The sequence below is a fragment of the Nelumbo lutea genome, chromosome 4 (genome assembly GCF_056320005.1).
Source record: "Nelumbo lutea isolate HS-2025 chromosome 4, American lotus-T2T, whole genome shotgun sequence".
In the NCBI taxonomy this organism is placed as follows: domain Eukaryota; kingdom Viridiplantae; phylum Streptophyta; class Magnoliopsida; order Proteales; family Nelumbonaceae; genus Nelumbo; species Nelumbo lutea.
The window spans coordinates 54,022,728-54,039,717 of NC_142687.1; the positions used below are offsets into that span (position 1 = coordinate 54,022,728).

Here is a 16,990-nt window from a genome sequence, read left to right on the forward strand (position 1 = left end):
CTCCTTATTGCAGCTAGATTTGATAGAAAGATGATGGAATCTAGGGCTAATAACATGTTTATAGCTCATGGGAGTAAGAATCATCTTTCAAGGACTTCTCTAAGACTCTATACTATGAATATAAGGGTTCTAGCCATATTACATCTCATTGTAAAAAGAAGAACGTATGCCCTATTGTAAATGTGAATAAACCCTAGTTGATTCTAGGTCAAAGTAGAGATGTAAGTGTTCGGCCAGACTAGAAGAGAGAATGTGAAAAATCACTCTCCTAGCCGACCCACTTGAATTTTATTCATAAAACTCAGAGTTACAAGAAAGACAATTTTGTCCCTCATATAAGATGGGACACATAACTTAAACTCAGATACAATAGACCTTTCACTTTCAAGAAGATAAACCAGAATGACCAAAATACCCCTGACTCGAGCATTCTAACACTCCCCCTCAAGCTGGAGAGTATATATCATATAGTCCCAGCTTGTTACAAATGTAATCTATTCTAACCCCTTCTGTTCTCGGCTAGTTGCAGAAGAAGGGGCCATTCTGGGTGTTTTCGGGGTGCCCATGATGTCGGCGGCCGCCCCATACCGAAGGTTCCGCGGCTGAGCTGCAGCTTGCGTTCGAAGGCGCGAGCTAGATTCATGGCTATAACTAGGTTGGGCGGGTGTTGTATCTCCACATCCACCCTCAAGGGTTTTGCTAACCCTGCGGTGAACATGTCTACCTGCTGGTCTGGTCGCACCGAAGCTGCTCTGGCAAGGATAGTCTAGAATTGGCGTTGGTATTCAGCCACCGTTTCCGTCTGTTTGAGGTTGATCAGTTCACCTAACGGGTTGCTCATCAATGGGGGCCCAAACCTGAGGAGGCAGTAGGATTTGAATTGGGTCCAACTGAGCCCGGGTTCCTCCTGTTCCAATCGATAGAACCAGAGTTGCGCCTCTTCCATCAAGTGGAATGCAGCTAAGCTAACCTTGTCTTTGTCCTCCGTCCGCTAGTTGCGAAAGAACTGCTCACATCGGTAAAGCCACCTCAAAGGGTCTTCGGTGCCGTTGTAAGAAGGGAACTCCAGTCTGCTATACTTGGGAACGACCGCGGCTACCGGGGCAATGACTTGCTGTTCGGTGCCGTTGTAAGAAGGGAACTCCAGTCTGCTGTACTTGGGAACGACCGCAGCTACTGGGGCGACGACTTGCTGTTCGCTGGACGACTCCGTCAAGTCTGGTCGGCGGCTGTTTGTGGTTGCAGCCCCTTCTGGATTCCTTTCCTTGTTAGAGAAATACAACTCCATCAAGCACCGTAACTCTCGGACATTGTCCTTGATTTCGCGTACCTCTGTGTTGTTCTCCACGAGCCTGTGCTCTAGTTCGTGGACCTTGGACGTCAACTGCTCCAGATCGCCCATGACGTTTGGCTCTGATACCAAATTGTTAAGGGCCCGCAAGTAGGATCTTGTCACGGGTCGGTCCACGGGGAAAACCTCCTGTTTTCCCTTGTTCCTCTTTTTTCTTGAAGAACCTATCTTGCCGCCCTAAAGGTGATTTGTTCAAGAGATCACCAACTCTCCTTTGCTCTCTTCTTGGACTGAAATTTTCGATGATTTTATTCAATATTCTCAGCTCCTTAAATAGGAGATTACAAGAGATAAGAGTCCTTGTAGGAAGACTCCTTGCTAATCTATACCACTTATAGATAAGATAGATAAGACTCGCTACTTAAGATAGATAAGACTCCCTAAGATAGATCAGACTTTCTACTAATCCTTACTGAAGACAGATAAGATAAGATGGACTGAAAATAGATAAGATAAGATGGACTGTACTAGCTAGAATCCGATGAGAACACCAAATCACTGCTGCTGCCAGCGGCAATATTTCTTCCCAATAAACGTGTCTGTATCACATATGTTCCTTGTTGTTTAAGTAAGAGTCATACTATTTATCAAAAGAAAGTAAAAGTAATACTTTACCATTTCCTTGCATATTTGCATATGCTATCTCTCCCTTTGAGCTTATACATAGTGGTGTCTAGACTGTATTTGTTACTTTTTGGCTTGGATACAAATACTTTGCATCATTCATTAATGACTATACCAGGTGTACGTGGATATACTTTCTTTGGCACAAGTCAAAGGTGTTCCCAACATTTTGACTATTCCATGCTATGGTATGAGTTCGGTTTCAGTCACATGTGTGTATTCTTTATTCAGATTCAAGAGGAGGACAATGTGGTCGAGGTAATGGGCATAGCCTTAGTGTTGTGACTTGTGAGGACATTATTATAGGAGTCTCATGCTCCATCTTCTTTTTGGGTAGAGGCAGCTAGTACAATAGTGTCTTTGATTAGCTATATTCCTTCCCCTGTTCTTTCTAATATGTTTCCCTTTCAAAAGTTGTTTGGTTGTCCTATAGATTTACCTACTCTTTATGTTTTTGGGTGTCTATACTTTGTCCATCTTCCTTTGTATGAACGTTATAAATTGTCTATACAGTTTGCTATGTTTTCCTTTATGGAGTACAGTCCTAACCATAAAGCTTTTCTTTGCATTATTCGTCTATTCGTCATATTCATGTTTCATGTAATGTTGTTTTTTTTGAGCATAATTCATTCTTCATCGAAGTTGCTAGATTGTTTGGACCATCTATTTCTGTTTTGTAGAACTTTGATTCACAAGGTATTCCTCCATTTGCCATGAACGTTATAAGTTGTCTACACAGTTTGCTATGTTTTCCTTTATGGAGTACAGTCCTAACCATAAAGCTTTTCTTTGCATTATTCGTCTATTCGTCATATTCGTGTTTCATGTAATGTTGTTTTTCTTGAGCATAATTCATTCTTCATCGAAGTTGCTAGATTGTTTGCAACATCTATTTCTGTTTTGTAGAACTTTGATTCACAAGGTATTCCTCCATTTGCCATGAAGGACTTTCTCAGTTCAGACCATACTCCCACCATTGTAAGTGATATCCCTCCTTCAAATCCTATTTCTACTCCTATTCCTCTTTGTCGTTCCTTCGAACCATAACTCCTCTGTTGTTTTTCCTATAGATATTCTTTGTTCATACCAACAGGCCATTAGCAATCCTCACTAGAAAGGGGCCATGGATGCAGAAATTCATGCTCTACATGAGAATGGCACTTATTGTTTGGTGCCTACACCCTCAGATGCTTCTCTTATTCGGAGTCATTAGGTTTATATTATCAAGTTGAAGTCTAATTGTTCTCAAGAGTATGTATTGACTATGAACAAGCATTTGCCCCAGTTGCCAAAATTACTATAACCCATGTTCTCTTGGCCTTGACTTGTGCATTCTTGGTCTATTTGTCAGTTGGACATGAACAATGCCTTTCTTCATGGTTAGCTAAAGGGGAGAGTGTATATGAAACCTCCTCCTAGGTATTGTTGTGATCCTTCCCTTGTTTGTGGTTAAGTCATTAAGCCCCAACATCTCTCATGCGGTTTGACATGATGCCACCCTATATCAGCAACTTGTGTGGTGCCTACACAAGCCCCAACATCTCTCATGCCTTTCTTCATGGTGCCTACACAAGTTCCTGATGCCACCCTATATCAACAACTTGTGTGGTCTCTTATCTTACTATGACCCATCCTGACATCTCTCATGTGGTTTAAGTTATTAGTTAGTTTGTCTTTGCCCCTCGTCAACCTCATATGATTGCTTTCTGTTGCATTATTCATTATGTTCGTGGCACATTATCAAGGACTATTCCTTTTTTCCTCCGCTCCTATCCAATTAAAGGCTTATGCTGATGCAGATTGGGCAAGTTGCCCCAACATCCTCTATTACAGGGTGATGTGTCATTATGGGTGATTCCCTCATCTCTTAGAAGTACAAGAAACAACTAGTCTCCAAGTCATCTATAGAAGTGCAGTATAGGGCTATGTCATCTATTTGTAGTGAGATTGCCTAGCTACAATCTCTCTTTGTAGGGCTCGGTGTTCATCTTCTTACTCCTACTACTCTTTATGTTGATATTACCAGTACCATCAAGATTGGTTCTAGTCCAGCTTTCCACAAGAGGACTAATAATATTGAGGTGGATTGTCACTTTATCAGAGACTTGTTTTTTACTAGGTCAATTTCTCTTCCACACGTGGCCTCAAATATGCAGATTGCTGATATTTTCACTAATGCTATGACGAGATCCATACATCCCTTTCTTGTAAGTTGCATCGGTTTGAGGGGGAGTGTGGAGAGTTGATGTATTGTACTATTATTGTACATGTTCTTTTATTTCTTTTCTTTGTAATTGTACATATCATGGTTTAAAGTATCGATACAGCCAATGTATTAGCAGGGGTGTATCTATACTATTTTGGCCATTCGTTTTATTTTTTTTAGTTTTTTTTCAAATTTCATTTTTACATGATTTTATATTATTTAATCATTAAAAAAAATGGGTTCTTGAAAACACTTGTAAACAAGTGTATTGGATACCGAATGATATGATATGGTATGCCCAATACAGAGTATATTGTATCAATACTTTTAAGCTTGGTACATATCTTTAATATATAAAAGACTCTTTGGGGGTGTTGGTTGATTCATTATATTGACATACCTGAACTTGTGTGTTCTTCCTTTTTTTGGTAATAAAACAAAGTTTATTAAAAGAACGAGAGAAGAGGGAAAAAAAACTGAACTTCAAGACTCAACACAAGCACCTCAGGGCAACCTAGCCTCCAAAAAACAGCAAAAACCAGAACCCACATAAGCACCACAAAATAAAAACCGCACAACAGCAAAAGATCCCAAAAGCCAGCCTAAAGACAAAAGTTCAAAGTTCAGCCCAATAAAGACAAGAACCGCATCAAGACCCCAACTATATCTAATCTCGAAAACAACCAAAAACCACAACCATCTCACAATCAACCATGTTGTTTAAATAAAAAATCTTATTAATGTAGTGTTTCATCCAAATAAACTTCCTCCTCAGTTGCCTCACTTAACTTCTCATCTTCATCAAAAGAGTCATCACCTTCCTACGTTTTTTTTCGTCTTCTGTTAAAGGTCTTGTTCAATAAGGTCTCTTCCTTAAGTAATCCTTAGAACCAGAATCAGTCAGCAAAAAACCTTTATTTCTTTCCCTTGGGCCACTACTGGATCAAACTGACCACTTGACCAACATCTCTGCAACTCTCCTACATTAGGCCGAGTCCCATGTTTCTTCAGGTTATCTGCTCTAGAGGCTTCTCATGCCGCTTTCTGGCCTTTCCAACAAAACAAGGAATCCTCACTTTCTACCACAATCCAAAGTTTTAAAACATCTTCAAGAAAGAATAAATCCAAATGCACTGGAATTGACTTCACATGTTTAGTCTCTACTAAGATTCGTGCGAACTGTATGTGTTGGTTCGGCTGTCTTAATTTGTTTGTTTATCTTTGTTGGGTCTTAAGTCATTAGTTATTGGGCCTAATCTTATTTAGTGTTTTATTTGACTAGGTGTCCCATCACTAATCAGGGGCATTCTTGTCTATTTATGTAACATTATATAATGCTCTTATATATAATAGAATAGGGCCGGCTGAGAAGGTATTGCCGCCCTTCTCATATCTTATCCTCCTTCTCTTCTCATTCGGCAGCCTTATTCCAGCAAACATGGTATCAGAGCTCTAATCTTTCGCCTGGTTACAGCAGCCGCTTCTTCTTCTACTCGCATCTAACTCTCTCTTCTTCTTTTCTATCTTGGTTGCTGCAAAGAAACCCTAGGGTTGGTCGTAGAACACAGCAGAACCTACATCTAGGGTTTCCCTTGGTTGTAGGGCCCAAGGGGAGTTAGACCCAGAAGCTGATGCCCTAATAAGCACAGTACAGCAGACTGTAGCCATTCGACTAAGAGGGATCTGTGTAGAATAGATCTAGGAGGGAGGACTGATCTCAACAGTCCTAGAACTGTCTGTGGGTGAGGTTATAGCCTGCGATAGCAGTGATTAGCACACAGTAGAAGCCAACACAGCAAGTTGCAGGCTGCGACAGCAGTAATTAGGGCACAGTGCAGCAGTGTAGTACTCGGTGTTTCAGCTCTGTGACGGGTTCTCAGGACTGAGTTTCAGTGCAGAAAGTTCTGTAAGTTTGAAACAGTTCTCTATATATTGTGTTTACAGTCTTGACATTTACAAGTAGGAAGATGTCTTCCATATCTGGGGAAGTGTCTTCTAGAGATGTTAGGGCTTGTGGGAGGTCTCCTAATTTGGAGAATCCAAATCTGCACAACCTACAGATCACAAATGTGTTGTTGGATGAGTACAACTTCAGAGAATGGTCTGTTTCAGCCATGCTCTTCATCACATCCCGGGAACTCACTGGTTACTTGGACGGGCAGAAGAAGGAACCCGAAGTGGGGAGTGCTGAATATGCAGCTTGGCGCAAGGAGAATGCTACGGTTATGTCCTGGCTACTTGCTTCAATGACTCCAAGAGTTGCTAGGACCGTTCAACATTTCTCCACGACTGCGAAGATATGGGAAAAAGTGTCTAAAACCTATGGGCAGAAAAAAAATAATGCCAGAATTTACAGACTGAATAAAGACATTGCTGCCTTGAGGCAAGGAGATATGAGTGGCAACATATTTTGCTACACTAGAAGGACTATGGGAAGAGCTAGATCATCACCTTATTATTGATTGGGAGAATGCCAGGGACAAGGAAAAGCATGACAAACAGGTTGAAGAGGGTAGAGCATTTAAGTTTTTGGCTGGCCTAGATCCAATATATGAGAGCATAAGGTCCCAAATGCTAGGAAGGGATGAAATGCCAGACTTACATCATGTGTACTACCTTGTGAGGAATGAAGAGGTGAGAAGAAAAGAGATGCAGGTTGATACTCAAACTAAACTAGCTGAACAGTCTGTGGAACATTCGGCCCTAATCTCTACAAATCAAAAGGGGAACAGGTACTCGGACAAGAGACATCTGAAGTGCACCCACTGTGGAGGAGAAAGGCATGTGAAAGAGACCTGTTGGGTTCTCTATCCGCATCTGAAGCCAACTGCATTGAGGAAGGATAAGAAGCATTAGAAGGGTCAACCTGCAAGTGGGAATCTGGCTGCGAATCATAGTGATGATGGTTCAAAACACTCATCCATAGTTACTTCCTCTTCCATGGGATAGACTACTAATTCCCCTGGAACCAGGTCCTTGGGTTTTACTGCTAATGAGGTAGAGGTACTTAGTCGGGCCCTAGCCCGTCTAAGGACCAATTCTCTTGCTTCCACCTCCCTTGCCAAATCAGGTATTGTCTCTGCCTTTAGTGCAATTAGTACTATTAATGATGCCTCTTGGATTATTGATTCTGGTGCAACTGACTACATGACACACATGTCTTCTCTATTTTCTTCCTATCATTTAATGTCTTACCAAGATAAGATGAGGGTTGCTGATGGCTCTCTCTCTCCCATCTTTGGGAAATGAGTGGTTGACCTAAGCAAGGACCTCTCACTCAAATCTGTCTTGCATGTTCCCAATCTTTCTTCAAATCTCTTATCTGTTTCAAAGCTTACCAAAAATTTGAATTGTAGCATAACCTTTTTTCCTACTCATTGTGTCTGTCAGGACAGATTGACGAAGAGAACGATAGGGAGCAGTCATGAGTGTGGAGGTTTCTACTAACTTGATGCAAACATCAGTTCGGCCTTACAAACATCTGCTACTAGTAGTCGGTCCAATGTGGAGTCAATAGCTAGTTCACATCTGTGGCATGCTAGGTTAGGTCATTTACCGTTTTCATCATTGGAAGTGTTGTTTCCAGAATTATTCAAAGGTGTTTCAAGTCAAGAGTTAGTTTGTGAAGCCTGTCAACTATCAAAGCAATGTAGAACTGTTTATTCAACTTCTAGTAATGAAATTCAAGCTTCTTTTGACTTAGTCCACTGATGTTTGGGGCCCTTCTCCCATTATTTCTGTTGATGTCTTTCGATACTTTATCAGTTTTATTGATCACTATTCTTGATGCACATGGATCTACTTATTAAAAGCACGAGATGAAGTGTCGCGGGTAACCATGACATTTTGCAAAATGATTGAAACACAATTTGGCAAGAAAATCAAACAATTCAAGTCAGATAATGTTGCTGAATATTTTGAAAGGTCCTTGAATATGTTTATGAAGGATGCTGGAATGATTCATCAGTCATCTTGTGCTAGTACTCCCCAACAGAATGGGGTTGTTGAGTGCAAGAATAGACACCTATTGGAGACTGTTCGAGCCTTACTATTTCAGCACAAAGTTCCAAAAAACTATTGGTCTCAAGCAATCCTTACTACATCATATCTGATAAATCGAATGCCATCCAAGGTATTGGAGATGAAAACTCCTTTCTCTGTTCTTTGCCCTCACCTTCCTGACTTTTCTCTTCCACCAAGAGTCTTTGGTTGTGTATGCCTTGTACATGTCAAGGATCCGAAGAAGACCAAATTGGATCCTAGGGCTACGAAGGGAATCTTTTTGGGGTACTCCCCTACTCAGAAGGGGTACAAGTGTTATGATCCAGTCACCAAGAAAAAATATGTCACAAAGGATGTGGTATTCTTTGAGTCTCAATCCTATTTTCATTCTTCCCAGAATCCTCTTTAGGGGGAGACTAGTGGGATGGAAGAGGATTCTTTTGTTCCCTCCTTTGTGCCTCTCTCTACCTCGGACCTTTCATCTTCTCCTCCTGATCCACCTAGTTGTGGTATTCCGGGTGAATCTAGTGAGAATCCCATTGTTCTAGCTACTACTAGTGATGTTGCAAATGTTACTGAAGACTCCAACAGGCAACAAAGAGATATCAGAATCACCTACAACAGAAGGTAGAAGGGTCCTCTAACTCATGACAGCAACCAATTGGACTCGGATCAACCTGTCTCAGAAACTCAAGGTAACTCTATTAATTCCTCTGACTTGGATCTTCCTATTGCCCTTCATAAATCTACCCGTTCTTGTACTATCAGACCCCCCATTGTTGATTTTGTGTCTTACTCACATTTGTCTCCTCGTTATTGTTCTTTTGTGTCTGCTCTCTCTTCTGTGCATGTCTTTACTAGGTATTCAGAGGCAGCATTTGACCCAAAATGGAAAGAGGCTATGGACGAAGAAATGAAAGCCTTAATGAAAGAAGGGACTTGGGAATTAGTGGATCTACCAGAAGGGAAAGGCACTGTTGGATGCAAGTGGGTGTTCACTATGAAGCATAGGGAGGACGGGTCCATTGAAAGGTACAAGGCTAGACTGGTAGCAAAAGGGTTTACTCAAAAAGAAGGGATTGACTACAAAGAAAGCTTTGCTCCAGTAGCAAAACTCAACACAATCTGAGTTTTATTATCATTAGCTGCAAATTTCTCATGGGAGCTACATTAGTTGGACGTGAAGAATGCTTTCTTAAATGCCGACCTACATGAAGAGGTATTCATGGATCCTCCACCAGGTTATGGGTTTGGCAAGAAGGTATGTAGACTGAGAAAAGCTTTATACGGTCTTAAGCAGTCCTCTCGTGCTTGGTTTAAGAAGCTATGTGGGGCCATGAAGAAAGGGGGTTACATTCAAAGTGGGGCAGATCATACCCTGTTCATAAGGAAGAGAAATGGAAAACTTACAACACTTATTGTCCATGTGGATGATATGGTAATTACAGTGGATGATCAGGAAGAGATTAAAAGACTAAAGGAGGTCTTGGCTGCTGAATTTGAGATCAAAGACCTGGGCCAACCGAGATACTTTCTTGGGATTGAAGTTGCTAGATCCAAAGAGGTTATCTATATATGTCAATGGAAATACATCCTTGATCTTCTATAAGAGACAGGCATGATGGGGTGTAGGCCATCAGATACTCCAATAGAACAGAACCATGATCTACAGGAGTCAGTAGGAGAGGACTACCTTGATAAGGAAAGATACCAAAAGTTGGTGGGGAAGTTGATTTACCTGTCCCTCACTCGCCCTGACATTGCTTATGTTGTACATGTTGTTAGTCAGTTCATGCACACTCCTAAAATCCCTCACATGAAAGTTGTGGAAAGGATCCTCAGATATTTGAAGTCTTGCTCGGGGAAAGGGATTCCGTTTAGAAAAAACAATAAAATTGAAGTTGAAGGATATAGTGATGTAGATTGGGTTGGCTCTGTTGGGGATAGGAAGTCTACTTTCGGGTACTGCACCTTTGTTGGAGGAAGTTTAGTTACATAGAGGAGTAAAAAATAGAATGTGGTGGCTAGATCTAGTGTAGAGGCCGAATATCGAGCTATGGCTCATGGTGTTGCTGAACTTCTGTGGCTTAAGATCCTTCTTGGTGAACTTGGAATAAAGATCAAGTGCCCTCTCAGGTTGCACTGTGACAACAAGGCTGCCATCAACATTGCAAATAATCCAGTGCAAAATGATAGAACGAAACATATTGAGATAGACCACCACTTTGTCAGACAAAGAATCGTCTTAGGAGAACTCTGCATTCCTTATACTCCCTCCGAGATGCAGATTGTAGATGTTCTAACTAAAGGGCTAGCTACAGTGAAATTCTTGGACTTACTTGGCTAGCTAAACAAGATTGACATCCATGCTTAGCTTGAGGGGGAGTGTTGGTTCGGCTGTCTTAATTTGTTTGTTTATCTTTGTTGGGTCTTAAGTCATTCGTTATTGGGCCTAATCTTATTTAGTGTTTTATTTTACTAGGTGTCCTGTCACTAATCAGGGGCATTCTAGTCTATTTATGTAACATTATGTAATGCTCTTATATATAATAGAATAGGGCCGGCTGAGAAAGTATTGCTGCCCTTCTCATATCTTCTCCTTTTTCTTCTCTTCTCATTTGGCAGCCTTATTCTAGCAAACAGTATGTTCTCTCATCTTCGATTCCTTAAGTCAAATCTTTTAAAGCTCTCCATGGCATTCTTGATGGCCCTAAAGACCTTTGTGCTCCAGGCATGCAACGGTACCCCATAGACATCAATCTGTACAATCTCATCTTCTCTACATCCATTCCCAGGCCAGGTGACCACAGTTAGAAAAAAAATTTCTGGATTTCATTTTTTTTTTCTTTTCCATTCCCTCATTAAGGCTTCTTCTACATCTTCCTTCCACCTAAAACTAAGCAAAAATATAGAGGCTCCTATCCTTCGTGAAGGGAAGGGAGATCCATCATATGGATGGCCGAACCATGCAGGGTGGTTGGGCGAAATTTCAAAAACTTTTTATCTCCCTTCCAGGAATCGTATTCTCAGTTTTAGAAAAACAACATTTTTCAATGATTGTTCTTGATTCAAACCGGACTAGATCTAAAACCAAAAGAAAGTGAGAGCAATACCTGATACGGAAGCCATGTGTAGCTCCCAAAGTAGGTGTTCACGCCCAAAGAGGGTACCAAAACCCGCTTCCATTGAAGATGGTGCAGCTTGAGATGAAGCAAGTTCGCAGTGCAGTCCTAACGCAAGAATTGCAATCCAACAACTTGTGTCGAGCAAGGGAGGTGAGCACGAAATTATATCTGATTTTCTTGCAAAAATTAGAATCATAATTGATCTCTATTAGTTCAAGAATGGATGTCCAATTAGGGTTAGGGTGGCAAGAGCAGAAGGAGAGGGAGAACTGAGAGCAGTGTGTAAAACTTGGAGCAGTTCACCCTCCTCCTTTTATATAGATCTTAAAGAGTTGATCTCCTAATCTAATTAGGAGTTTCCTAATCCAAACCTTTATTTGGATTTGGACTCTTCAAGTGGATAAGACTTATCCTCTTATCCTTACTGCTGATCCAAATCCATATCAATACCCAAATTCGCCCATACTAATTAATCCAATTAATCCTTACTACCCGACAAGAGAGAACCTCTCCCTTGGCTACAAGGTACAGCGTTGCACTCTCTGCTCGGATGGATCCTGGGAATTAAAACCTTTTGGTTTCCATCAAGGAGAGTGCCGGTAGTTTTGGTTTCCATAAGAGAGAGTGCAATCCCCGATCATTCACTTTGTCCGACAAAGGGGCTGATCCTGTCACTATGATCACCCACTCGAGTGAATTCTCAGACTGTCCCAACATACCCAGGTTTTGACCCCCAAATGATCTCACTGATTGGTATATCAAAGACAGCCTAATCTGACACCCAGTGCAGTACCATAATCGAGTCCAGGGGTTAGGTGTAACTTTCTAGTTTTGCCCACCAGTCTCCAAGGTCCAAGGCATAACTGGAAAATGGTCTGGGTTCAGTGTTTCAAGCAAACACACACTACATGTGCTTCGGGTCTAACCCTAGCAACTGAGACAAGCTACCCCAACCGACTTAGCAGCACATTAGTGTCAGCCTTGGCAGGAAAAACCTCCCAAGGTCTATCCAATGGCTGTGAAAATTCTAAACTAACACGAGTCTCATAAGTGTCCAGTTTAAGGGTAATTGCACAGAAACACACTAGATATTACATGAATCAATTATGTACTTTTATTCATTTACAATAAATGTCTAATGTACATCAATCTGATTGGAGCTAAGGGCATACACTATCTAACACTTCGAACATAAGAAAAGTTTAGATCTCTCCATTCTTGGCTCACCCATTTCTCCCCATCTCTTATGTCCGGGTCTGCATGAACAAATCTGCCTATCAAGCATCTATTTAGGAATTCCAGCCTCTCTTCTACCTTACTGCCATCCCTAATGGTCTCCCCTCTTCTTGTAATCAGTCTCAGTTCTAACCACGATGTCACTGCTGTTCCTAAACCATTGTTCGCTTCACCTGCACCTCTTCATTTCCAGCACTGATCTTTCAACCTCCTTCCTATTGAAATCTCTGGAATAACACTTTTTTTCTGCCTTAGTTGAGTCTCTAACCCCTATAGGTCCCAAGAACATAGCAATGATGTTTCCTTCCTCATTTCTAGAAACCCCTCCAATGCCCCCCAGATCTGGTTTTCTTAGGCTATTGCCATCAAAATTTAGCTTTACATAGCTTTTCTTAGGAGGAATTTGTCTAGTTCTGGGGACTGTTTTGAAAGATGAGGAATCAACCATCTATTTCCAGTTCCTGATAATATCATCTGTTGTGAAGGGTAATAAAATCTCCAATGTCTTCACCCAATGAACAATTTTGATAGATATATATTATAAATTGTTTTCTCAATAGACCTCTCCTTGTTGCTAAATAGGTGAGCATTTCTCTCTTCCCATACGCATCATAGTACAGCAACTTTTTATCTCAATTCTTAGGAGGGGAGAAGTGTGAGTTAAAGAATAAACTCCTTAAATCTATAGGATTGACCTGCTACCACCATACTTTGAGAGAAAGAAATTCTGCATATTAGATATAAAATAGCAAGGGATTAGCAAGTAAAATGTCCTCATTTGCTTTGCATTAGGAGGCAATATGTAGTGTGAAAGAAAGTATTTTTAACCCATCAATCCATCATCGACACAGCTGGTCAAAGCATTCAAATGGTCACTTGATCACAATAATAGTTCAGGTTAACACCTAGCCACCCGTCTTTACTCAAACTTGGTTAGAAACCTGGTGGCTTGGGGAACAATGATTTAGAAGGTGCACCTATGCACATGTGCACCTTGCCTAGGTCCTAGGCACAACACTTTCAAAAGGTGTCCTCTAGGTCCACATTGCACTTCAGACCAGGAGTGCACCTTTTGGATATTTATGCATTTTGCTCTTTTTAAGCTTGGTGGATGGGCTGGGGGCTCCGCCCTAGACCAGCTCACCCATAGCTGAAAAACATGATAATTTCAATATGCTTATCTAAAACCATTATAAAAAGATAATTTTGTAATACAAGTATGGTATGCTTGTGAATTTAAACTATGTATATTCATTTCTATTGTTAATAAAATACTGTTTATTTAAGAAGTCTATCTTTTTTTAATATGATATGTTTATGATATTAGATGCCTAATTTTTTTTGACAATTTTTTTTGTATTTTCTATACTTTTTGTTTCTATCAATTTTTAGAGTTTTTATTACATAATTATGACATCATTTGTTGACCATTTGACTTGAAAGAAAAAATGATATAATTTTTGGTAGCCTTAAATTTCTCTTATGTTTTCATAATTTATTTATAAAAATAATTATTGTTTACCATACTTATCTTTGTTTAATATGACAAGTTATAATATTTGAGATGTGTTATTTTTTCTATAAGTTTCTTATTTTTTATTTTTTTGTTTCTATATATTTTAGTAGTTATTATTTAATTATGACATCATTAGTTGACCCATTTTATAAGTAGTTGAATGATTAGGGGTGCAAGTTGTAGGGGGTACAAAATGGATCAGATCATGATCCTACTTGAATTCGAATACGATAGGATTGAAAAATAGGATCGAATTCAAATCACCTATATATATTGCACTATTTAATTTGATATTTTATGTTATTATGTTGTTTTATAAAAAGACATGTATATATAATAAAAATGGTTGAAACAAATGTTTGTGTTTTTGTTTTTCTTTGTATAGACTATTTTATTTCATTTTTTCCTACTAATAATTTGTTAAATCTTACAGACCTATGGGTAATCAAATCGGATTTGGATATTTGACATCCTCAGTAGCTTTGAATTTGAATTGTGATCTTCTTGAGATCTATCATCAGATTGGATATAGGATTAACATTATTGTTTGCATCCAATCTGATTAGTTTGCATCCATAGAAACTTGGTCAGGTCAGGCCTAATATAAGTTCAATCCAAGCCCATACCTAAGAATTGGGTCTAAGGCTCGAGCCCAAGACTTATCTGTCCAATCCAAGCCTAATCACATTGGAATTTAATGCACTTGGGTTGGGCTTAGGCTAGGGACCGGGCTCATGTTGCTAAATCAGCCCTGACTATAATAATAGTATAATGAGCTAGTGAATAGTATAATCAGCTTGGGCTGGGCTTAAGCTACCTAAGCTAGGTTCAAGTCCAACCCAAAAATAAATAAAAAAATAAAAATCGAAGCCTAGCTCATCTTAAGAGGGTATGTGGCAATGAGTTAGTGAATGGTATTGAGATAAGCGGGAATACCGGATGCAACCAATTAGGGTTAATGTTCGAGGAAAGTAGGTTTTTAATAGTGAATGTGGAGGTGAAGTGTTCACATATGATTATTAAATTAGTACATTTTGAATGGTGTATGTGGAGAAAGTATCTTTAATGGCTTATATTGGTTGATCACTTTAATGGAAGTGTGAGTTGATGATTTGTAATATGATGATTAATACAGCTTCAATTGTTTTAATTACCACTTCTATAAAAATTCCAGAAAGAGACTCATTTCCACTTTTATTAGTATAGATATAGATGTTCGATTTTATTTTTACATTTCCATTTTGAATATTATGTTTAATATTTTTAATTGATGTTGAGAATGTCTTGAAATGCTTGTAAGCAATATAAACATCTTCATATCTTCCACACAGCCTCTAATAAAGACGAGGAAAGAAAAAAAACAAATAAGCTTTAACGTTAGCAATCAAATTTCTATGTATATGAGGGACATGCTTGAAAGAAAAGGACAAATAAATTTTAGCATGATATCATCTATTTGAAGTAATGCAATTGGGAGAAATAAAGTGATTGAAAGTTTCATATGCTTGAATATGTTTTATATTATATATTGATCACAAATATATGTTTTATATTTTATGTTTGATTTTTTTTTACATATTCATTTTGAATATGTTTTACATGTTATGTCCATGTGTTTTAATTTGAGATAATAGGTTTTGTTTAAGATTTGTTTTAAAATTTTACTTTATATTTTTAATTAATATTTTATTTTGTATTTTTTGGTATTTTTTGCATTTTTGTGCCTTGCTTTTAAAAGGTGTGTCTCGCCTTGCACCTTTCACTTCTAAAACACTACAGACATTTGAACTATCAATCTGCTTGACAAAGGTGCATCTATACTCAATCAGTCAATCCAGTTATGGTTGGATTGAATTCAGATCAACCTTAACCAGATTGGATTTGAAATCAAATTCAGAAAAATGGATAGATGGTTTAACAAACAAGATGAATGGTGGAGTGGGGTCATAATTGAAAATAAAATGAAAAAACTTCAAGGGGATACACAATGGGGGTAGCCTGTTCCCCTACCCATTCCCCCGCCCCCAAAATCCTGGTGACTACTGGGATTAGATCCCAAGTCTGCTGCAACCAGCCAAGACCTTACTAATTGAGCCAGTTGGTACCGTCAAATAGTTAAGAATTGTAGAATGAAGTCCAGACAACATTACTCTTTGGAGTCCAAAAAAATACATTTGGAAGTGAAACGTGGTTTGACTTAAATAGGTTTTAGAATGGTTTTCGAACCGCCATTGACCCAGACGGTCGGACAAATCGGCCCGGGAACCATCCAGGCAACCGGTTCTTGTTACTTTTACTACACCTCATTTTTAACTTTTACATATATGAAACTTATTCAGTCAGATTAAAGATTAGATATTTAGATGCATTATTGCTACCATTTAGTTGGGCTTATGGAGTTTGCAATGTATACACACAAGATCAACATTCAGCAAGAGTCTTGACAATATATTGCATTCTTAACCCACTTTCATTTTGCAGTGACATCGATCTTGGTGGTCTTTGTTAAGATGTTCAATAAATCGCGTGAGGAAAATGTTAAACTGGCTGATGCTGAAAGGAAAAAACTGGAAAAAGAAGCAATGAAAGAGCGGGCAAACTCTTCTGCAAGAAAAGAAAATACTGATAAACTTGGTTCTCAGAAGCACATAAACTGAACTTGGATTGCAGAGCAATACCGTGTTCGTGGCAGATGTCACATCTAATTAGTTATCCATCTGCCACAGGCACGGGACACGAGAATTCATAGGGCTATGTATTATACTTCTCCAAGGTTGAAATTATCGCATTGCTCTCCATTCCATTAAATGTGCTTGTAACTAGATTTCTGCTGAAATGCATTGTAAAGTATATCTAATGGATACATATGTAAGATCCATTTACGCCATCAAGGCAGATTTCTATATTTTTTTTGCTCTCCATTCCATTAA

General features: G+C 39.3%; 1 protein-coding gene across 6 annotated transcripts in view; it reads left to right on the top strand.

The window, feature by feature from the left end:
* The window catches only part of AFH14 (Formin Homology 14), an 89,675-nt gene that overhangs the window by 72,037 nt on the left and 648 nt on the right, over positions 1-16,990 (top strand). For 4 of the 6 annotated variants that reach the window (XR_016113238.1, XR_016113239.1, XM_088986070.1 and 1 more), the window contains one exon: positions 16,542-16,979. Coding sequence is in view for 2 of the 6 variants with exons in the window: in XM_088986070.1 (XP_088842196.1) it covers positions 16,542-16,717 (176 nt within the window). In the remaining 4 variants the exon portion in view is untranslated. Of the gene's footprint in view, positions 1-16,541; positions 16,980-16,990 lie in introns of those variants that run through there. The other 2 variants (XR_016113236.1, XR_016113237.1) reach the window with 1 other exon arrangement.